General features: G+C 39.7%; 1 protein-coding gene across 3 annotated transcripts in view; it reads left to right on the top strand.

Annotated features, from left to right (window-relative positions):
• Positions 1 to 24,422, top strand: part of LOC107863755 (protein GET4) — a 49,994-nt gene that overhangs the window by 16,495 nt on the left and 9,077 nt on the right. For all 3 annotated transcript variants that reach the window (XR_007052946.1, XM_016709879.2, XM_047408091.1), the window contains exons 6-8: positions 7,821 to 7,911; positions 8,251 to 8,334; positions 8,582 to 8,628. Coding sequence is in view for 2 of the 3 variants with exons in the window: in XM_016709879.2 (XP_016565365.1) it covers positions 7,821 to 7,911; positions 8,251 to 8,334; positions 8,582 to 8,628 (222 nt within the window). In the remaining variant the exon portion in view is untranslated. The remainder of the gene's footprint in view (positions 1 to 7,820; positions 7,912 to 8,250; positions 8,335 to 8,581; positions 8,629 to 24,422) is intronic.

Here is a 24,422-nt window from a genome sequence, read left to right as displayed (position 1 = left end):
GAATGTTATCTCCGTCAGTTGGCATCAAATGGGTGCGTACAACACCCCACCAGAACTCCTCTTGAGTCAAAGAAGCTTTGTAAATCCGCTCACTAGGTCTGGTCAGCCATAACGGATCTCCTTCCGCTATTAGTGTAGCTAACCAAGGACGCTGGTTATCCTTACTCTTCAGTCGATGGTAGAATGCCGGATTTGTGACTTGAGGAATGAAGTTGGGTCCATGTAGAAATCTGTTGATAGTCGTGTCAGAAATATCTACATTTACCCCACGAACTGGAACTCTGGTCAGCAAAGGCTGGTAGTTCGCATAGAACTCCCGGACTAATGTTGGACAAAAAGGCTTTCCTCCCTTAGAAGTCCATCCTAGCCCATAGTTTTTGAACTTCTGCTCAACTGTAGGATACCCTGTCAATCCTGTGATGATGACTCTCTTTTCTGGAAAAATTGGCCGTCTGGCAGATCTTCTTTTTGTTCTGATCAGACATTTGAGGAAGATGTCCTCTGCTTCAGGGATCTGCCATCTAGCATTTTCTCGAACCTCAGGATTCTTGCATTTTATCAAAGTTCCCCGAGCTGGTGGTTCCTTCTCAACTTGATTCTCAGCCGAGGGAGTTTCTGAGGATGGTTCCTCAAAATCAGATTTGTTAGACTCAGCATGTCCTGCCTCCGGTTCTTCAGATTCAGTCTTCTCAGACTCAGGCTGTTCGGACTCATTTTTCTTAGAACCCTCTTGCTCAGAAGATTCACTCTCAACTGGAGTGGTGGTCTCAGTATCATCACTATCCTCTACCTCAATGGGTTTAGGTGGAGGAGGTGCCTTTGGACTTGATTTCTTTCTCTTCCACCTGAGCAGTGGTTCTTCATCTTCATAATCAGAGTCTTCATCAATGAGCTTTCGAACCACCTTGGGCTTGGCAGCTTTCTTTGGAGTGTTAGGATTCTTGCCTTTTGGTGCCATTTCAGTGTTCCTGTGATACCAAGAAAACAATATTCAGTACTCAGTATTAAGAACACATGCATTCCATTTGAATTCAGCAACTTAAGAAAAAGAAGGTCAAGACAGTGCATTATCAACATGTTGTGATGACATGGCTGATAAGGCGTCACAGTTATGATAGCCTATCAGCTTTGTCGTCAGCTCTAAACAGAATGACTTTTCTTTTCTTAGGCTTGTGACGATATTCCTGATAAGGCGTCACGTTTGTGATAGCCTATCAGTGATGCCGTCAGTCCAGATTTTCGGCCCAACTCAGTTTTCATTCTTAATTTAGGGACCAAATTTTCCTTAGAATCACATGGAGTTTTCACTCATTAAACTAGGGTTTTAATTTTTGCAATTTAAGCACCATTTCAACCCAAATTTTTGATTTTCATAGTAATGGCACAATCAACTTAACTTATTCTTGCCACTGAAGAGAAGAGTGAAGATGAGCTTAAGAACATACCTGATGATCAACTTTGACTTGCTTATACGGGAGAGAGAAGAAAAGATGAGAGATTGATTTTGAATGTCTTTGCAATCCCACAACTATCAGGAAGGTTGTTTCCTTGTTCACTTGGGACTATTTTGAAAGGAAGTAAATATCCTAACTAAGGCAGGAAATAACAAAAGAAGGAAATAAAAGTTAAAGAAGGAAACTAACAAAAACCGGGAACTTGAAAGGTTTTGTATTTGGGCCGGGTCGGATTTTAACTAATTTGGGCCTAGATTTTCAAAAACAGGGTAATGGCTGACGACAACTTGTGATAAGCCGTCATAAATGTGATAGCTTATCACGAGGGTCGTCAGCCTTAACAGAGAAGGTCTCAACCTTTGGTCTTTCTGACGACATTGGTGATAAGCCATCACAGTTGTGATAGCCTATCACAAATGTCGTCAAGGCCATTTGGCTTGCTTTCTTCAGTTTTTACCTTGACCTTTTTGTACCCTTTTCAGTTCCTTCCTATTACTACCTAAATAAATAAAAACAAAATGCATGAAAATAAAATTTTGGGTTGCCTCCCAATAGCGCCTGATTTAATGTCGCGGCACGACTTGGTCGTCTTGACTACTCAGACTTTGTCCAGATATCGTATCGAGGTATCGATACCTCATTACCATTTTCCTGGAATACATCCACAACCGAGAAGATATTCATCTCCTCCAACTGCTTCATAGGAGGATGCATTTTGAATCTGGCCTTCCTTTTTCCATACCTGAACTTTAGCTCATTGAGCTCCATATCAACCAATACTTTTCCCGTGGCTAATAGTGGTCTACCCAAAATGATGGGTACCTCAAAATCAACATCACAATCCAATATCACAAGCTGCAGGCAGAATAAAGTCATCCACTTTTACCGGCACATCATGCAATATACCAATTGGTCGCTTCACCGATCTGTCTGCCATCACAAGACGCATCGTTGTGGGGGTAGGTTCCCCAAATCCAAGCTTCTTGTAAATATCAAGTTGCATCAGATTAATACTTGCTCCTAAGTCACATAAAGCTTTGGTAAACTTCATGGACCCAACTGTGCACAGTATAGTAAATGCTCCAGGGTCAGGCTTTTTCTGCACTAAGGATAGTGAAGTAACAACACTACAGTGGTGGATGTTGTCCACCGGCTCACAGCTTACCTTCCGTTTCTTTGTTAACAATTCCTTCATAAATTTAGCATAGTTTGGCATTTGCTCAAGTGCCTCCAGCAATGGCACATTCACTGTCAGTTGTTTCAGTATTGCCATGAATTTGTTAAATTTTTCGTCATCTACTTTCTTCTTCAATCTCTGAGGAAAGGGAGGTGGTGGTCTTGGCATTTCTTTCAATACCACTTCCCCTTCCTTTTCGTCTTCTTTCTCCGAAATATTAACAAAGCCATCTAGCTTCTCAGGCTCCACTGGATTGCTTCCTTCTGCTTCATCGACACTTACCTCATTCTCCACAGCTTTACCCATTGAAGGGCCAGATAACATCTTACCACTCCGAGTGGTAATCGCCATAAAAGAACTATTAGTCCGCGGGTTCTGAACCGTATCACTAGGTAAAGTACCAGCTTTTCTCTGGTTCAGAGTAGCCGAAAGTTGGCTCATCTGTTGCTCCAGCTTCTTGATAGAAGTAGAGTGTGAGCTAACCAATTGACTGAGGGTAGAAAACTCACTCTTCATAGTAGTTACCCCCGAGTTAGTAGCTTCAACTCCCTTTAACGGCTTTTCCATCATGTCCTCTGTGGACATCTTGCCAGAACTAGTTGTTGCAGTATCCCGACTTCCAGGAGGAACATACAAACCACTCCTGTCATTATTGTTTCTCTAGTGTCCCTGCTCCCTATCTTTATAATCAGGCTTGTCATAGAAAGTCCGACCTTGGTTCCCTTGGCTATTGCCTCGGAAACCCCCCTGATTACTCACATAGTTTGCCTCCGCATCAGCACCTGCAGAAACAGTACCCTGAGAGTCCACAACTTTAACTATTTCAGTCTTGCCGGATAACAAGTGCTTGGCCAGCAAGTCCATCTGCGTCTTCAAATGGGCAATGTCCTGATCTCGCTCCTCATCCTTTCTACGCTGCTCCGCAGTTATACCACCAGCAACAGCCGGGCTAGCCACTACAGAATCCCTAGTGTGCCAAGCCCGACTCTATTTGGACATTCTATTCAGCATGTCAGAAACATCTAGAAAAGAGAGATCAATGAACGAACCACCTGCAGCGTTGTCAACAATTGACTTTGTCACAGAGTTGAAAACTCTGTACAAAGTCTCCATCAAGTGCAAGTCAGTCATGTTGTGGTTCGGACATTGTGCAAGTTTCTTCTTAAATCTTTCCCAGGTTTTATGCAATGCTTCAGTCGGGAGCTGTCTGAAGTTACTAATTTCATCCCTCAACTGTACCCTTCTGGAGGGTGGAAAGAACTGTTCTAGGAACGCATCTTTCAACTGTCTCCAGTTGGTTATAGAATCAGGCTCTAGTTCATTCAACCATATTGTTGCCTTTCCAGACAGAGACAACGGAAACAACCTCAACCTGATCGCATTCTGGCTCACTCCTGGATTGTCAAAGGATTTGCAAATGGTGATGAAGTTCACCAAATGCATGTTCGGATCATCACTAGGCAAGCCTCCAAATACCCCCTTCAGATTCAGGAGTTGGATCATGGTACTTGTTATGCTGAATTTTGCACCTGGTGCCAACGGTGGAGGAATGATAGCACTCGTTGCACCAGCTCCGTCCATTCCTTCATCATCTTCATCAGCCTCATATTGAATAGGCTGTTGACCATATCTTCCTCGGACTGGACGGTTTCTATTGACGTTTCGCTGCACTGGTGCAACAACTTGCTCAGCTCTCCTTAGGTTTTGAGGATTCAGCAGTTCCTCATCACCCAAGTCTTCATCATCAGGGTTCTGGTGACGTGCTTGTTGACCTAAATTCTGCACATTCACCTGAGCCCTGGCCAAAGCAGCTAGTCTTTCTGCTTCCTGTTGTTCCGCCATTCTCCCTATCAGCTGATGTTCTGGGTTGATTGGTAATAGTGGTTCTTTGAAACTTTTTGTTTTTGGCATAAACAACACAGTACCTTAAATAGACAAAAACAACAAATAAACGCAAATCAAGGAAACTTAACTATCAGCAAATTTTCACACACAAATTTTTAGTCTACAGCCATATTCCCCGGCAACGGCGCCATTTTTGATAACGCTCAAATTACACTCTTGAATGGGTGTAAGCGATCGTTGTCAATGTAAAACCCAACTAGGTTGGGGTCGAATCCCACAGGGAATATGGTGTGAACTTCAATTTGTTTACGAAATACTTTACTGGTAGTTTAATGTTTCCGGAAATGGGGGTTTAAGGTTCACAGAGAGTTAATTGTCACTTTCAATATTTTAGTGTTTGAAATCAGTCTAAATGGGAAACCAGAGTTATGTTCACCATGGGTTTTGGGAATTGACAGATACTAGGTAATGCTTGGGATTCTTAAAGTAAGTAGAAACAACAGAATATCCCTGACGACGATACTATCTGACTTATCTCTCGACCTCACCAGATAATTTATTAACTAATTCTCTCGAACTTAGATAACTTATCTATTTTCAATAGGATTTTCTCTCAGGCAGATCAATCCAGTTACGGCATTGATCATTAGACCGATGGTTGGTAGCTTCCGAGTCCCTGTTGATAATTCATAACCTCTAGTCTATTTCTCCGTTAGAAGCAAATAAAACCTAAGGCATAACCTAATGTTTGCAGCCAGTAGATTTCAGTTAAAACAACAGAATTTCAAGACGTCCTACTACTCTTTGAATCCGTTAAATACCTAGTAACCTATCAAACCCTAGTCCATGGATCCTATAACTCCGGCTAATGGAATTAGCCGCTCATGATTTGATGAACGAAATACAAAGTTGAATTCATGATAATAAGGATAAACTTACTAACGGATGAAAAGCAACAAGTAATTTCTTCAATTTAATCCCGAAAATAAGAATCCACAAATAGTTGATAAGTGTTGAAGAAAATAAAACTCTTCCAAAAACAAAAAAAAAAAAAGAACTTCCTGAATAAACCCTCAAAGATGCTATTTATACTAAAGCCTAATTAAGGAAATAAAATAGCAAGTTCAATTAATTCTCGGATTAGGTGACTCCCAAGCTGACGGCTCGTCAAGAGTCTGACGCCTTATCACGGATAGCATCAGACTTGCTCCAGTTTCTTCAATTCTTTGCCTTAGGCTAACGATGACTCTGACGCCGCGTCAAGGATCTGACGGCATATCACCAACGTCGTTAGATGTCTTCTCCTATCGCTGATTTTTTGCTTAAGGCTGACGCTATTCTTGACGCCTTATCATCCACTTGACGCCACGTCACAGACGTCGTCAGAACTGCTTCTCAGCTCCAATTCCCTGGTTAAGGCTGACGCTGCTTCTGATAGGCTATCACAAGGTTGACGACTTATCACGGATGTCATCAGCCATGCTTTCTTCTCTTTTGCTCAGATTTTCAACTCTTTTGCTCCATTGTCTTTTATTTCCATTCCTTCAGCCTTTTATTGCAATATCATGAGCAAACACATCAAAACAACAAGAGTTGCTTCAGAATTCACAATTATTTTGAGTTAAAAAGCATTAAATGTGTTAGCTTTTGCTCACACATCATAAGCCTTCCCGTTTTCAAAGGTGAGAGTGATCCCGAAGCCTACCTTGCATGGGAGTCGTCCTGTGACGAGATCTTCCAACTTAATGATCTCACCGAAGAAAATAAAAGTTGCTATGCTATAGCTCACTTCGAAGGGTATGCTAATACATGGTGGGAGTATGTTAAATGGTTTGGGAATGAGATGATTGGGGGACAACCTCCTCCTTGGTTTCGGTTGAAGAACCTTATGCGGCAAAGGTACTTGCCCGAGACTTATAGGCGTGAGCTCCTTGCCAAATTGTACAATTTGAGGTATAGGAGCAAGAGTGTCATGGCTTACTACGATGAATTTCAACAATTGATGTTGAAACTTGACCACCGAGGTGAGCAAGTAAGTCATGACATTGTGCGCTTCAAGGTTGGGTTAAACAAGGACATCTCCACTCGCATGATGCTTCACAAATTCGACACCATAAATGGCATCTTCCACGCGGCTTTAGATGTTGAGAGGGAGCTCAAAGAGAACTCATTCATGGCTGCCCAACCCGAGGCCACCAAGGCTGTCCAAAACCATCCTCCAAGGTATGGAGGTAAATTGAATTCTATATCTAATCCCAAGGGGTTTCAATGCTTCAAGCGTCAAGGGTGGAGGCACAAGGCTAGTGAGTGCCCAAATCGAAGGAATATAATCCTAAGGGAGGGTAGATTGTACTATCTTGGAGAAGAGGTGGGTATTGAATCGGTTAAGAATGATGGCAAACCGCAAGATGGAGAGCAAGAAGAAGCCGAAGTGCAAAATGAAGAGCATGGAGAAGATGTGTGGCTGCAAGAAGGAGATTGTGAAATGCCTTTGTAAAAGAGGTGAACCCGTGAATTTATGGTCAAATTCCTCTCAAGATGGAGAGGATGATACAAGTATGATCATGATCATGACATTTTTTGAGTATTTTTGTAGATAGTCACTAAAGGGCCCTTTTGTCATTTTGTCTATTATTGTAATGTAGTATAAATAGAACATTTTAGGGTTTATTTCTTTAGTTGCTTAATGATATTGAAAGAACACTACTAGAGAGAGAGTCCCAAAACCGTAACTATGCCATGTACAAGTGTGGAATCACTTGTGTGTTGCATTGCTTGATACATTGGTGCTTGGGTGGTGGACGCCTCTCTTGTGTCAATTGTAAGAGATAGGTGATTGTAGTGTGTAGTGTTAAGGGTCCAAGAGTGTCATATGTTCTTGGGTTCTTAAGATTATACCTCCATTTGTCTATCTTTCTATCTTTATTTTGTTGTAACCGTTGGTAGTGTTCTTCTTGTGTAACCTTGTAATCGTTCTATTGTTGAAATCTTGTTGTGTTGTTCATCTTCTTCTTGTTGTTACATTAGTTTGGGTTGGCTATTTTGGTTTCAAATACACCATTATATCTTGTATTCTTGTTGTTGGTAGTGAATCTGAGAGTGGTCACCAAAGGGGTCCTCGGTTCTTCAAACTTGTGGACTGTTTTAGTGTATGTTTCGTGTCTTCTTGGTCTCTCTTGTATCACTTTTAGATGAAATTGTTTACTTGAGTTCTATCATTTTTGTTTTGCCCTACGATAGAGTAGGATAACGTACTTGATGCTTGTGCTTGTCCTGCAATCCTTTTTATATTGTTGGAAGTACTTATTAAGAAAGAGAAAAAACTAACAATGCTTTGTTTGTAGGTGGTCAGCAGAATTTGGTGCACATAGGTATGGATCTCCGGAGCTGCATGACATGCTGGCGGATTATATGTATTCAGAGTCTCCTGAAGTGGTACATTATAAAAGCTAATGCTCTCTAGTTCTTGGTACAAGAAAGAAAAAGTGTCGGTTCTGTTCCATAGGTTATTACTTTCTTGAATTTAATGGGAGAAATTAGGGCCTAAGATGACTTGTAAAACTAGTAGCGAATGGTAGAAATGATTCTTTGTTTTCAGCCTTGTGGCAGATCGTTTGGTAACTTAAGGAAATTTATTATTTACTTTCTTTTTCACAGTGTGAAGAAACCTGAGTTGTTCATATGTTAATGAACCAGAACTTGATGAGGATTTTCTTGATAGCTAATTTATTAGGGATGAATTGTGGTTAACGTTGTCGCATCCCTGCTTTGCAGGACATTGTTAAAGTATCTTTTCATTTTGTGAGAGGAAGGAACCCAAAGAAATTTGCTTCAGCTCTTGTAAATTTCATGGGCAAGGTAAGCTTTGGCTGCCCTTACTATTATAGTTTTTCTGATATCTAGCTATCACCGGACACATTAACAAGCTCAAAAACTGGATTTATATTTTCAAAATTGACTGCGAGGAAGATACTTCATTCCTACCATGAATTCGCTTAAGAAAAAGTTTTGCCAAGATTTTGTTGTTTTTGTCAACAATGACCTATTAACCACGTGTATGATTTATTTTCAAATTTTTGTATAATTCATAACATTTAACATGCAGTGCTATCCAGGAGAAGATGATTTGGCTATTGTGCGGGCTATTCTGATGTGAGTACAGTTGGAATATAGTTAAGTTCCTTGCATTTGAAAGTCCTAACTAAGTTTTCCAACTTCTGTTGGTGGATATTCTGAACATTAAACTTCAACAAACTATTTTCCGCTCTCCCAAGTCTCTGTATTCTCCATTAAATTTCGGGGCATTTACACAATCGATGACAGGCTGATTATTGAAGTTAATACGCTTACATACATAACTTCCTACTCAACACATTTAGACTACTCTACTCCAATACTGGATGTCTCTACTGCTTCCGTCTATCTCCCTCTTCTCTTGAATTTTAATAAACAGTTTGCATGTATTCTATATCTAGCTTGAGTTTCCAACTTTAATCGACGGATTCAGAAGTTAATGTAACGGCAAAATGACTGGAAAAGAAAATTGAATATAGACTTGAATTCTCAAAGAAACGTTACCGTTAGAAATTAGAATCCTATGAATATTTTACTTACTAATAAGAAGTAAAGCAGGCAGCAGGGAGACAACATGCCTGCATCAGCTTCTTGCTCCGTGATTTTACTATATCACCCCTATTAATTATTATAAGTTATTTATGTACTAAAAAATTAATAATATTTAACAAAAAACGTAAAATAGACGTTTATGACATGTCTGTTTCAGCTGCCTCAATTGTAATTTTACTAAATATCACCCCTAATTAATTACTATAAGTCATCTAAGTATTAAAAAGTTAATGATATTTAATAAAAAAGATAAAACAGATATAAAATGATAAATTAACTCTTGGTGTTTTAAATTAACTTGACGTCTTATATGAGACCCACTTAAATTTTTTTCACAAGTAATTTTTTATAGTAATTTTGCTATATCACTTCTAATTAGTTGTTGTAAGTCATTTAAGTCATGTCTGCTTCGCTGTTTCAGTCGTGATTTTACTATATCACCCTTAATTAATTATTATGGTCATCTAAGCTTTATGACACTTAAATTGGAATAAAAGAAAAGGTATTATAAATCACAATAATTTAATACTTAAATTATTTAAAAAATGTAATTGATTATCAATGCCACAAAAGTTTGGACAAGGAGAGTAACTTATATTATTTGAAAATTACATAAAAATTATTATAAATTACAATAATTAACAGCTTAAAATATCTAAAATAAAATTAATATGTTATATATTTAAAAAAATACGTAAAAAATATTATAAATCACAATAATTAACAACTTAAAAAATTTAAAAGATATAAAATATTTGGTTGATTTTTGAAATTATATCAATGCTACTTAAATTGAAATAGAAGAAAAATATTATAAATCACAATAATTAAAAACTTACATTATTTTAAGAATATAATTGACTATCAACTCCAGAAGAGTTTGGACAGGGAGAGTAACGTATATTATCTGAAAAATACAGAAAAATATTATAAATTACAATAGTTAACAACTTAAAATATCTAAAAACATATTAAAAGTATGATTGATTGGTGTCGCATAAATTGAGACAAAAAAGTAACATATACTGCGCCAGTGTTATCTGTAAAACTGTAATATAGGCCCATCGAATTTTGCTTTTCACTCTTTACTAATTTATACATTATAGAGTTTAATTTTGATCGCGAATTAAATGTTTGAAACAAAATTATATATTTGAATAATAAATCACAATAATTGAGAACTTAAAATATTTTAAGAATATATGCAAAAATTACTCTGAAAAATAAATTTATTTAAATTTCTAAATTCAAAAGATGTCACATTAATTGATATGGTTATTGTTATAATATTAATTTAGGATAGATGTCACAAGTAATTTTTTATAGTAATTTTGCTATATCACTTCTAATTAGTTGCTGTGAGTCATAAGACATGTCTGCTTCGCTGTTTCAGTCGTGATTTTACTATATCACCCTTAATTAATTATTATGGTCATCTAAGCTTTATGACACTTAAATTGGAATAAAAGAAAAGGTATTATAACAACAACAACAACAACAACAAACCCAGTGTATTCCCACTTAGTGGGGTCTGGGGGGGGTAAGATGTACGCAGTCCATACCTCTACCTCTGATGAAGTAGAAAGGCTGTTTCCGAAAGACCCCCGGCTCAAGTCACGAGATATCACACAACACATAGTACAGCACAGAAGCAGATGACATAACATAGATACGGCACCCATAAGGAATATAAAACAGAGTAAAGCAGGAATGCAGGAATATACAGCAAAGGAAAGCACACATATTCGTAATAAACATGGAACACGGAACACGGAACATTGAATACGGAATCATAACAGGAATACACCCCCACCAATTTATTCCCTACACTAGCGACCCGAACTGGCCCTAATCCTCTGCCGTAATTCGCATCTTCCATACCTTCCTATCTAGGGTCATGTCCTCGGTGAGCTGTAACTGTTCCATGTCCCGCCTAATCACCTCACCCCAGTACTTCTTCGGTCTAACCCTACCCCGTCTAAAACCATCCAACGCTAGCCTCTCACACCTACGGACCGGGGCATCCGTGCCCCTCCTCTTCACGTGTCCGAACCATCTCAATCGTGCTTCCCGCATCTTACACTCCACTGAAGTCACACCAACCTTCTCCCGGATAGTCTCATTCCGAACTCTATCCCCTCGGGTCAGTCCACACATCCAGCGCAACATCCGCATTTCTGCCACCTTCATTCTTTGGATGTGGGAGTTCTTAACTGGCCAACACTCCGCTCCATACAGCAAGGCCGGACGGACTACCACCCTATAGAATTTGCCTTTAAGCTTGGGCGGCACCTTCTTATCACACAGCACCCCCGATGCGAGTTTCCACTTCATCCATCCCGCCCCAATACGGTGCGAGACATCCTCGTCAATCTCACCGTTACTCTGGATCACGGACCCGAGATACTTGAACTTATCCCTCTTCCCTACCTCCTGTGCTTCTAGCCTCACTACTACCTCATTCTCCCGCCTCACGTCATTAAACTTACATTCCACATACTCTGTCTTGGTTCTGCTCACCCTGAACCCTTTAGACTCCAGAGTTTGCCTCCACAACTCTAATTTGTCATTCACCCCCCCTCGAGTCTCATCTATCAGGACTACATCGTCTGCAAAAAGCATACACCACGGCACCTCCCCTTGGATACGCCGCGTCAACACATCCATTACTAACGCAAACAAAAAGGGACTAAGAGTAGATCCCTGGTGCAATCCTGTCAGGACAGTGAAATGCTCTGAGTCTCCTCCCGCCGTCCTCACCTGGGTTTTCGCTCCCTCATACATATCCTTAATTACTCTGATATATGCCTGCGGTACTCCACTCACCTCCAGGCATCTCCAAAGTACTTCCCTGGGGACTTTGTCGTACGCCTTTTCCAGGTCGATGAACACCATGTGCAGATCCTTCTTCCTCTCCCTATACTGCTCCACCAACCTCCGTACCAGGTGGATTGCCTCCGTCGTCGAGCGGCCGGGCATAAATCCGAACTGATTTTCCGAGATAGACACTATCCGTCTCAGCCTCACCTCGACCACTCTCTCCCAGATCTTCATAGAGTGACTCAGTAACTTAATCCCCCTATAGTTATTGCAACACTGAATGTCCCCCTTATTCTTATAGAGGGGGATCATGGTACTCCACCTCCACGCCTCGGGCATCTTTGCCGTCCTGAAAATTTCATTGAACAAAGCAGTCAACCACCTTACACCAGCCTCTCCAACGAACTTCCAAAACTCCACCGGTATCTCATCCGGCCCCGTCGCCCTACCCCTTCGCATCCTGCGGACTGCCTGTCTAACCTCGTCTACCTTAAAACGTCTACAATAGCTAAAATCCCGACACTCCCCTGAGTGCTCCAGTTCCCCTAACACAATAGCTCTGTCCCCCTCGTCATTCAAGAGCCTATGAAAGTACGACTGCCATCTCTTCTTTATGTGGCCGTCCTCCACCAACACTCTACCGTCCTCCCCCTTAATGCACCTCACCTGATCGAGGTCACGACCCTTCCTCTCCCTAGCCTTTGCGAGTCGGAACAACTTTTTCTCCCCTCCTTTCCTCTGTAACCCTGCATACAAGCTCTCAAAAGCGGCCGTCTTAGCTGCCGTGACCGCTGACTTCGCCTCCTTCCTCGCTAGCTTGTACTCTTTCCTGTTTACCCGCTTCTCTTCTTCGTCCTTACTTTCCACCAACTTAGCATACGCCTCTTTCTTGGTCTCCACTTTCTTCCCCACCTCTTCATTCCACCACCAATCTCCCCGATGATGTCCGGCCCGGCCCCTAGAAACACCCAACACCTCCCTTGCATTCTCCCTGATGCACGTTGCCGCCCTGTCCCACATATTATCCACATCCCCCCTACACTCCCACACCCCCATTCCCGCCAACCTCTCCCCTATCTCCCACGCATTCACCGGCGTCAAACCGCCCCACTTAATTCTCGGTCTACACTCCTCACTCCTCCTCTTTCTATTCTTCTTTATACCCAAATCCATAACCAAGAGCCTATGTTGGGTCGAAAGATTCTCACTCGGGATGACTTTACAGTCTCTACACAACGCCCTATCCCCTTTCCTAAGCAACAAAAAGTCAATCTGGGTCCTGGCTATCGCGCTCCGAAAAGTGATCAGGTGCTCGTCCTTCTTCGGGAAGCCCGAGTTCACCACCACCAGCCCAAACGCCCTCGCAAACTCCAATAGGGTCGCCCCCTCTTCATTTCTCTCCCCAAAACCAAAACCACCATGCACATCCCCAAAGCCTCCCGGTAGCGCCCCGATGTGCCCGTTGAAATCCCCCGCTACCACAATCTTCTCCGAACTGGGCACGCCTCTCACCACGTCCTCCAAAGCCTCCCAGAACCGCATCTTCTCCTCCCCCTCCGATCCCACATGCGGCGCATAGGCACTACACACGTTCAGGGTAAACCCCCGAATGACCAACTTAATAGTCATCAACCTATCGTTGATCCTCTTCACCTCCACTACCTGACCTCTAAGCTCTTCATCTACCAAGATGCCAACTCCATTCCTACGCCTGTCGCTCCCAGAGTACCACAGCTTGTAACCGTCCACATCCCTGGCCTTAGACCCTACCCACTTGGTCTCTTGGACACACGCAAGGTTGATCCTTCTCTTCCTAAGAATCTTCACCAGCTCTATGGACTTCCCCTGAAGGGTCCCTATATTCCAAGACCCAACCCTCAGCCTACCGTTGCTATCCACGCGCCCCCCACTACCCCCCCCTCGGCCAAACCTTGGCCTCCCACCCACTCCCGTTCTCTCCCCATCTCCCGCCCCCGCCACAGCCCCACGCCCCAACCCCCTCGGACATGACCCTAACCACCCATTACCACCCACAGCCACAACTACACGAAAAAAATAGGAAAATATAAGGACATACCCGGTGTCAATATCAAAGCAGCAGCTAGGAGATACAAGGCACACACACGTTCAAAGGACTACTCCCGAAGCAAAACTGAGAAGCGACCACAGCAACAGCAATGGTCGCAACAGCTAGGAGATACAAGGCAACAGCAACAGCAACAGCAACAGCTAGGAGATACAAGGCACACACACGTTCAAGAAAAGGTATTATAAATCACAATAATTTAATACTTAAATTATTTAAAAAATGTAATTGACTGTCAATGCCACAAAAGTTTGGACAAGGAGAGTAACTTATATTATTTGAAAATTACATAAAAATTATTATAAATTACAATAATTAACAGCGTAAAATATCTAAAAAAAAATTAATATGTTATATATTTAAAAAAAATACGTAAAAAATATTATAAATCACAATAATTAACAATTTAAAAAATTTAAAAGATATAAAATATTTGGTTAATTTTTGAAATTATATCAATGCCACTTAAATTGAAATAAAAGAAAAGTATTATAAATCATAATAATTTAAAACTTAAATTATTTTAAGAATATAATTGACTATCAACTCCAGAAGAGTTTGGACAGGGAGAATAATGTATATATCTGAAAAATACAGAAAAATATTATAAATTACAATAGTTAACAACTTAAAATATCTAAAAATATATTAATAGTATGATTGATTTGTGTCGCATAAATTGAGACAAAAAAGTAACATATACTGAGCCCGTGTTATTTGAAAAACAGTAATATAGGCCCATCGAATTTTGCTTTTTACACTCTTTACTAATTTATATGTTATAGAGTTTAATTTTGATCGTGAATTTAATTTTTGAAACAAAATTATATATTTGAATAATAAATCACAATAATTGAGAAACTTAAAATATTTTAAGAATATATGCAAAAATTACTATGAAAAATAAATTTATTTAAATTTCTAAATTCAAAAGATGTCACATTAATTGATATGGTTATTGTTATAATATTAATTTACGATAGATGTTGGGCCCGTGCTTTGCATGGGCTTCTCGTGACTAGTCTATAGTGTATGTAAATATAGTAGGCAGCTTGATTTACTCCTATTATAATTAGTTTTAATTAGATATTGATTTGTATTGATTAGGTATTTGTTTGTATTGATTTTGTTTTCTTTTAGGACAAATAAACTTAGCTATTTAAACCCCAATAGCTTGAGGGAATAATCAAGCTGACAATAACAACAATAACAACATACCTAGTATATTCCCACCAAGTGGGGTCTGAGGAGGGTAAGTGTACGCAGTCCATACCACTACCTCAAATGTGAGATAGAGAGACTGTTTCCGATAGACCCCCGGCTCAAACTAAAACAATCTAAGATAAGGAATAGTAATAGTAGGAATAGTAAAAGAACAAGATACAATAGAAATTAGTATATTCAATACTACCATAAACAAAATACTCCAAGTAACACACCGAAAGATATAATATCTTAAATTCAGACTTCTACCCTAATCCGCCTCCTCCACAACTTCTTATCTAGGGTCATGTCCTCGGTAAGCTGGAGCTGCTCCATGTTATGTTGAATCACCTCCCTCCAATATTTCTACGGTCTACTTCTACCTCGCTTGAAACCATCCCTAGCCAACCTCTCACACAAGTCACATGGTACCAGAGCCTGGTTATGGCCAACAACATTGGAAGATAAATTTCCAAACTCATTTTTTTCCAGCTGTACGGACTGATCTCTATTTTCGGAGGTGTTGTGATCAAACCAACACCACCACAAGACTCGAACACTGGCGCGCTCAAAACCCAGTCAGCTTCGTCACCACTAGCCATTTCACGCATCGATTGAAGCTGTCAAATTCCGGTAGACAGATCTGATTTTTTTTCATATTCAATAGACAAAATTGTGCAGTTAATATTTTTTCCAGATTCCAGTCAACTGTCCGCTTCCAGCTTCCAGTATATTGCAGAATTTCCAAATTCTGGCAACTATTTCTATTTTCCAGATTCCGGACAGATCTGATTTTTCCGGCAACTGTTACTGTTTTCTAGATTCCGGCAGCTGTTCACTTCCAGCTTCCTGCAAATTGCAGAATTTCCAGATTCGGTAACATATACATTATGTCCCTCACTTCATGTATTTTTAGTTCTAAACATGTGGTTTCAAGTAAACCCAACCACTTCATCACCACTGAACCTTTGATAGATAGTGTGGACTATGTATCTTGGTCTTCCTTTGTTCAGCTATGGTGCAAGGAACAAGGGGTTCAGAACCAACTGGTTAAACTAGCTAAGGACGTTGATGAAAAAGATAAGGACGAATGGGAGAAGATTGATGCTCAATTGTGTAGTCTAGTATGGAAATCTATTGATTCGAAGTTTATGCCGTTGTTCTGACCATTCTAAACTTGCTCCTTGGTTTGGGAAAAGGCTCGTGGGCTATACAGAAATGATGTCTCTTGTTTTTATAATGTTATTTCTCGGTTGACTAATCTTAAAAAGCAGGACTCAGATATGTCTACATATCTTGGACACATTCAGGCGGTTGACGTCTGCTACTTCAAGTGTTGAAAAACAATTGGAGCAACGTGCGAAGATGTTTTTAGTTGTTACAATTGTTGGACTTCCATTTGATCTTGACTTGGTGCGAGATCAAATTTCAGTGAGCCCGCTGTTCCTGCTATGGATGACCTATTTGCTTGATTGTTGTCATTAGTTGCACCACCTATATCGTCTAGTCACCCCGTGACACCCGCAGAGTCTTCTATTCTAGCATCTCGAACTGAAAATCGACATGGAAGCCGCTTTGGGAAACCCCGGCCAAGGTGTAGCTATTGTAACAAATTGGGTCATACCCGTGATGTCTATTACTCTCTCTATGGTAGACAAAGAATGCTCGTGTTGCATAGATTGAACCCACCGGTAATCCAACCAGTCAACTTTTCTCTTTATTTGAAGTAGAATACAATGACTTTCTTCAGTATCAAGCTAGTAAGCAAATGTCTCCATCAGTATCTTCTGCTGCTCAAGTAATCCTATTGCATGTATCTCACAGATCACCACACCTGGACCTTGAGTCATGGACTGGGGCGCTTCTGACCACATTTTTAGTAATAAATCCTTATTGATTAATATTATTTTCTCTCGATCCCCTTCCACTGTTACGTTAGCTAATGATTCTCAAACTAGGGCACTCAGAGTTGGTCAAGCCAATCCCTTACTTCCATTGACTTTGAGTAATGTTCTTTTTATCCCTAGTTGCCCTTTTAGCCTTCCATCAATCAGTCATTTGGCTAAGTCTTTAAATTGTTTCGTAGTTGGTCAAGCCAATCCCTTACTTCCATTGACTTTGAGTAATGTTCTTTTTATCCCTAGTTGTCCTTTTAGCCTTCCATCCATCAATCAGTCATTTGGCTAAGTCTTTAAATTGTTTCGTCTTATTCTTTAGTGACTTCTTTGTTATACAAGACCTTAATACGAGGAGGATGATTGATGAAGGGCGTGAGTTTGATGGGCTTTATTACCTTAGTTGCCACTAGTCCTCTACAGTTTGTTTGGTCTTCGACTCTCTAGATTTAATCCACAGAAGATTGGGACATCCTAGTTTATCCAAACTTCATCAGATAGTACCTAGCTTGTTTAAGTTGTCTAAGTTAGACTGTGAGTCATGTCAATTAGGGAAGCACACTCGAGCTACTTTTCCACGCAATCTTAATAATCGTGTAGAGTCTCTTTTTCATTTAGTTCATTATGATATTTAGGGTCCTAGTGGAGTTAGTTCTACGCTGGGTTTTAAGTATTTTGTTACTTTCATTGATGATTACTTAAGGTGTACTTGAATTTTCTTAATTAGAGATCGTTCTGAATTCTTTTCCATATTTCAAACATTCTGTGCTGAAATACAATAATGCACGTGAATATTTATCATATCAATTTCAATAGTTAATGTCTCCCCATGGTATTCTTCATCTGACATCTTGTCCTTATACTGCATAACAAAATAAGGTAGCGGAGAGAAAAAATAGGCATGTTGTTAAGACTGTATGCACCCTTCTCATACAAGTAAATATTCCATTACATTTTTGGAGAGATGTAGTGCTCACCTCTTTTTATCTAATTAACCGTATGCCTTTCTCAGCTATTCAAAATCAGGTTCCACACTCTGTTTTGTCTCCCAAGTTAACCCTGTTTTCTCTTCCACCACGTGTCTTTAGAAGCACATGCTTTGTCCATATCCTCACTCCAGAAAACAACATTGGCTCCTCGTGCATTTAAATATGTCTTTCTCAGTTATTCAAGGGTACAAAAGGGATATCGATGTTTTTCACCTCACCTCCAGCGATACCTTACCTTATGTCTGCTGATGTTACTTTCGTTGAAGGTCAACCCTACTTTACATCCTTTTCTACTGAACAGTTAGGCATTTTCGAGGTTCTACCAGTTTTATCTTTTGGGGATCCTACCATAGTTTATCCTTCCACATCACCTTCTACAACTCTATCTTCCACCGCTGCACCTCCACCGCTATTGACTTATCATCATCGTCCACGTCTAGATGATTCATGCCCTTATATCGAAACAAACCACGGAATTAAAAACCAGACTAAGAAACGAAGAAACAAATGATAAAGATAGATATGATAGCAATAAGATAGACACAATGAAAGGAATTGATAGCAAATAAAGGGTATGTTAAACCCTTAATCCTCTATTCAATAACCAAACAAACACCTAAATCTAACGTTGACCCCAAGGGAATCGATTCCCAAGCAACCAATGTCTCTAAAAAAAAGTTTCAACGCAAGCTATTCCAACCTCACCACACTCACAATAGAGTTAAAGATCATTAGCCTTAAAGTTGCCCTCAAAATGAAAGAAAACTCCTGTTTATAGTTTAGGGTTAATGATTATAACTTATGGGCCCAAAAGTGACCCATTTGCAACTAAGAACACCAATCAGCCTTTCTGGAGCAGATGCGGTGCATTTGGGCGCACCTCAGGCACAGGTGCTACTGTTTTGACATGCTTAAGCAGGTTAGGCGCACCTTGGGCGCAGATCCCCTCCCAGGGGCTTAGCGCTGTCTCGCACTCCTTTGACCCTTCCAAGGCCCCTCAACTCTCCTTAAAGTTAATCTTCATCCATTTGATACCTTTTGATAGCCATAAGGAGTCGTCAAGCACCTCTAAATTTATGAGCATACCATCTAATGGCCCAGAGGCAATTTGGATTGTATCATTCTCTTCTTCTTGAAGTAGATTCATTCTCGAATCTACAACTCTAGAGCACAAGAGAAGAACAAACAACCAATACATCCTCGAAGCACGAGGGTTAGCACAAGGGTTAACATAAAAATATCCATGCCAAAGAGGCTCACATTTGACTTACAACCAATTATCTTTTTTTTATCAATACAATGAATTCATCATACTCTACACCAAGGTGTTGGCTATAAGGAGCTTTATGAAACAAGGAAGCTACTAAGATCGTAAGACACAAAGTGTTTCTTTATTTTACCACAAGACCTTACCCAAGAACTCCCACCTCTCTGTAAAACAAATTTAATATCAACATGGACGTCATCAGATGCAAAGAGGTAGTAAAGAAAGATATGAAGAAGATGAGTCCCATCCAAGGTGTTTCCATACTTAAAGAGTAGCAAGGTACTCAAGAAAGCTTGTAATCAAGTTACTAGAAGAAGGAACAACCAAGGATGGAGTCAAGTCGTTAGGATGCACATCACCCTTCCATTCAAGATAACCCATGTTCACACAAAATGCATTTTCAACACAAACATAGCCATCATCATAGGCAAAAAGATAGAAAAGAAAATAGTTAAGGACACCATTCTCATCTAAATTACCCTCAGACATAAGTATACAAGCAAATGAGACAAGACAATTTAAGCACATTACATCTTTTTCCCTTCAAGCAATTTCCCACAAGAAGTGCATTCACCAATGGAATCATGCTATTAGAGGAATCATGAGAAACCAATTTACTCCAAACCAAATGGTATACCCAAGAAGTTGGGTGATTTCTTTTCATGGTATTTAGCATGCTCCTAAGAGTCCTTCCTATTACTTCAACTTGTCCAACCACACAAGTGTGACAAGGATTTAGAAACAAAAGTTGTACATCAAGTACATACCAAGGACTCTTCCTAAAGAAGCAGTTAGATTGGGCATTTAGATTGCAAGACCCACACAATTCAAGCACCAAAGATAAACTCCCCAAAGGAATCTTGAAGACACTAACACTCTCATGATATGACATGATATTAATCAACTTCAAAGGTCTAGTCAATATGAGAAAAATATCATCATGCCTTCAAGAATCACTAGGAATAGGATGGGGTAGGTACATACCTTAGAAGCAACTCCTTGAACTTATTCTCTTGTCCTCCATAGGTGCTTTACAAGGACCTTCCTTCCCATGAATCAACTTGGACCAATAGACTTGGTCCCCTTGCCTTTTTGTAAGAGTTTCCTTGGTAAGTAACTCGTTCTTTCGATTCATGGGGTTAGTTGCTTCACTACTTGTCATAAAGTATCCATCGACCCATAGGAGTTTGATTAGGTTCCTCCTTTGAGTCAAGTCTCCATCAACTTCAGAGTCATTGAATAAGAACTCCTCTAGGCCTTCAAACTTATGCCTTTCAGAGGTTTTCTTTGAATCCTTCTTCGGGAGCATTGGCTCATGAACTTGCAAAAGAGAAGTATTGGTACTAGGCAAAATGCTAGTTCCATGGTTAGCATGTAACAAGGGATTGGGTTTGACAAGTTCCACAACTAAGTGTTCCTTGTCTACTTTATTCAATTCAATCCTTGGCTCAACATCCTCACACAACACTCCCTTTTTAGCCAAGTTCTTCTCCCCTTTCTTAGCTTCTTCTTCCCCTTCACCCTCAACTTAATTGGGTTGACTTTGGTTTAATAAAGCTTGGGTAGTTTAGGCAAGGTATTTTGAGCTTGTCCACTCAAGGAAAAGCTTGAAAGTTTTGTGGATTGGAAAGGGTGGAGTTAGGGAAGTTTAGACGACCTATCATGTTGTCCATCCTTCTTGTTAAGGAGTTGTCCATGCTTTCCATTCTTTGACTCAAAGATTCAACTGCGGCTAAGATTTAGCTTGAAGCATTGTTATCCATATCTTGTGGGATGTCATCTGGAGCAATTGTACCTAACAAAAGAAATACTAAACAAAAATAACAAATAAGTTAAGAGTTAAGAAATCAACCTCACAATCCCTCAAAATACACACCTTTGATCTTGTCTCTCAATTGGCATCGCTAGCGTTGAAAGATCGTTTGTACTCCACTTGGAAGATGTGGTATCAATTGTGGCTTGGGATCGGAATGGATTCTTGTTTGAAATTGAAAATAAAAACTCAAATACAAACTAACATACTTGAATCAAGAAAGAACAACGAAAACAAAAAGAAAAGCACACAAGAACAAATAAGAAAGGAAACAGACTCTAGAACTAATTAATCAACTAATAGATCGATTACTAGTCGTTAATTAGTGTTTATAAATCCAAATATGAAGTTAAGAGTCAAGAAATAAAGCTAGATTGATGGAACCTGAGCAAAAGTGAGTTTGGGAGGCTTGAGATGCATTTTGGACAAGCAGGAGCAGGTTGGGCACACCTCAGGCGCAGAAGGTACTGTTTTGACCTGCTTTAGCAGGTCAGGCGCACCTTAGGCGCAAATGCCCCGAAACCAGCTGGAAAATGGTCGAAAATGTCCTCTTTGTGGGCCCCCTTTTGCCTTTTTCTTCTGGAATATTCCTTGGGGCCTTTGGATATGCTTTTAGACCAACACTTTTTCTTACTTTTCCTTTCTCTTTCTTGGATCAAACAACAACTTTTAGATGAATTTGCCTCTTAAAGATATGAAGGTTTTCAAGAACACTATGAACACCAAATCTTTCCAATTTTCTAAACGCATTCCAAATGGCATTAAGCCTCAATTCTCATCCAATTTCTTCAAATTTTTGAATCCACTTGCTAGTTTCTTCAAGCTTCAAGAACACAAAAATGGTGAAATCTTGAAACTTCTTCAAATAGCACCACAACTTAGATCTAGGGTTCTTTTGGTGTGGGAAACACTTTTCAATACTTGTTAACCCACAAACCAACACCAAGTGAGCAAGATCTAAGTACACACTTCACTATTTCTTCAAGAACAAGTTCAATAATGGTGGCCCACTCCAACACTCTTCCAAACACACCAAATGATCAAGTTCCAACCTAAATATCACTATATGAAACAAATATAGTGTAGAAATAACAATAAGAACTCAAAAACACAAATTGTTGAGGTTTTTTCTTTAAAACATTTGTTTTTCAAGATTTCTAACCCAAGATTGAATCGTAGGAATGAATCCAAGCTCGGCTCTGATACCAAATGATATCGGAACAAACTACGAAATTGAAAACTAAACTAAGAAACGAAGAAACAAAAGATAAAGATAGATACGATTAACAATAAGATAGACACAATGAAAGGAATTGATAGCAAACAAATGGTATGTTAAACCCTTAATCCTCCATTCAATGACCAAACAAACACCTAAATCTAACGTTGACCACAAAGGAATCAATTCCTAAGCAACCAATGTTTCTAAACAAAGTTTCAACGCAAGCTATTCCAAGCTCACCACACTCACAAGAGAGTTAAAGTTCATTCATATCAAAGTTCCCTCAAAATGAAAGAAAACTTCTATTTATAGTTTAGGGTTAATATTATAACTTATGGGCCCAAAAATGACCCATTTGTAACTAAAAACACAAATCAGCCCGCTTGGAGCAGATAGGGCGCATCATGGGTAGGGGTGTGTAAAAACCGAACCGATTGATAAACCAAATCGATTAAAATGTTATTGGTTTATTGTTATTGGGTTAACAGTATTTTAATGGTTTTAGAAAAAAAAATTATTGGGTTATTGGTTCGGTTTGATTTTTCTTATTGGGTAAACCGATAACCCAATAAGAAATATATATATATTATATGACTTATTATATATTTCTCTTTAGTTTCTATAAATTAACAAACCTATTATTGCAATTATACACACTCTTAATTTCTCCTAACAAAATTTAGTCCTACCTTAAAGATTCTTGTAAATTAAAACACATCATGTAGGATTTTTTATTGCAACTAAGATTCGATTTTTTTCATGTTAGTTACTACTATTTCTATTTTATGAGTATTTTCTTATCGGTTAAATCGAAAACCGAACTGTTAAGGACTAAAAACCGATAAATCGAAAACCGATAAAAAATATTTTATTGGTTTAGCATATTTAAAAATCGAAAATCAATAAACTGAACCGATAATATATAAAACCGAACCGAACCGACCAATGCACACCCCTAATTATAGGTGCACCTCAGGCGCAGGTGCTACTGTTTTGACCTGCTCAAGCAGGTCAGGAGCAGGTCAAGGCGCACCTTGGGCGCAGATGGGGCGTAGGTCCCCTCCAAGGGGATTTTTAGCCTTGTCTCATACTCCTTTGAGCTTTCCAAGGCCCCTCGACCCTCTTTGAAGGTAATCTCATCCATTTGGCACCTTTTGATAGCACTAAGGAGTCGTCAAACATCTCTTAACTTCATGAGCATCCCATCAAAGGGTCTGGAGGCAATTTGGATTGTATCACACCCCCCCCCCAGAATCCTTGCCTGCTGAAGACTTGTCTATATAGTGTCTTTCTATTGCCACCCGAAAAGGTAATTGCTTTACTCGTAACCCTCATCCTATCTATACTTGTTTGAGCTATTATAGTTTGTCACCAACCCATTCTACCTTTGTATCATCACTATCATCTGTGTCTATTCCTAAAACTACAGAAGTCTTCTCATCCAGGCTGGCAACAAGCTATGATTGAGGAGATGTCTACCTTGCACTCTAGTGGTACTTGGGAACTTGTTCCTCTACTCCAGGTAAGTCTACAGTTGGTTGTGGGTATATATAGTAAAGGTTGGCACTGATGGACAGATTGATCGCCTAAAGGCTCTAATAGTGGCCAAGGGTTTACATAGATTTTTTATCTTGACTATATTCTTTCCTGTGGCTAAGATTGCCTCAGTTCGTCTCTTTTTATACATGATTGTTGTTCGTCGTTGGCCTCTCTACCAGTTGGATATTAAAAATGTCTTTCTTCATAGAGACCTCAAAGATGAGTTATTTACGGAGCCACCATCTGGTTTATTGCTCAAGGGGAGTTTAGTAACATGATAACATGGTTTGCAAACTAAGACGAGCATTCTATGGCCTGAAGTAGTCTCCTCGAGCATGGTTTGGGAGGTTTAGTATGGTTATTCAGGAGTTTGGCATGGTGCGAAGTGAAGCTGATCATTCTGTGTCTTGTTATCACTCTGCTCCAGGTTTATGCTTGTATTTGGTAGTGTGCGTTGATGACATAGTTATCACAGGTAATGATGAT

Source organism: Capsicum annuum, chromosome 3 (assembly GCF_002878395.1).
Source record: "Capsicum annuum cultivar UCD-10X-F1 chromosome 3, UCD10Xv1.1, whole genome shotgun sequence".
Taxonomy (NCBI): domain Eukaryota; kingdom Viridiplantae; phylum Streptophyta; class Magnoliopsida; order Solanales; family Solanaceae; genus Capsicum; species Capsicum annuum.
Note: the sequence above shows the minus strand (reverse complement) of the source record. Positions and strands in the feature narration are given on the sequence as shown.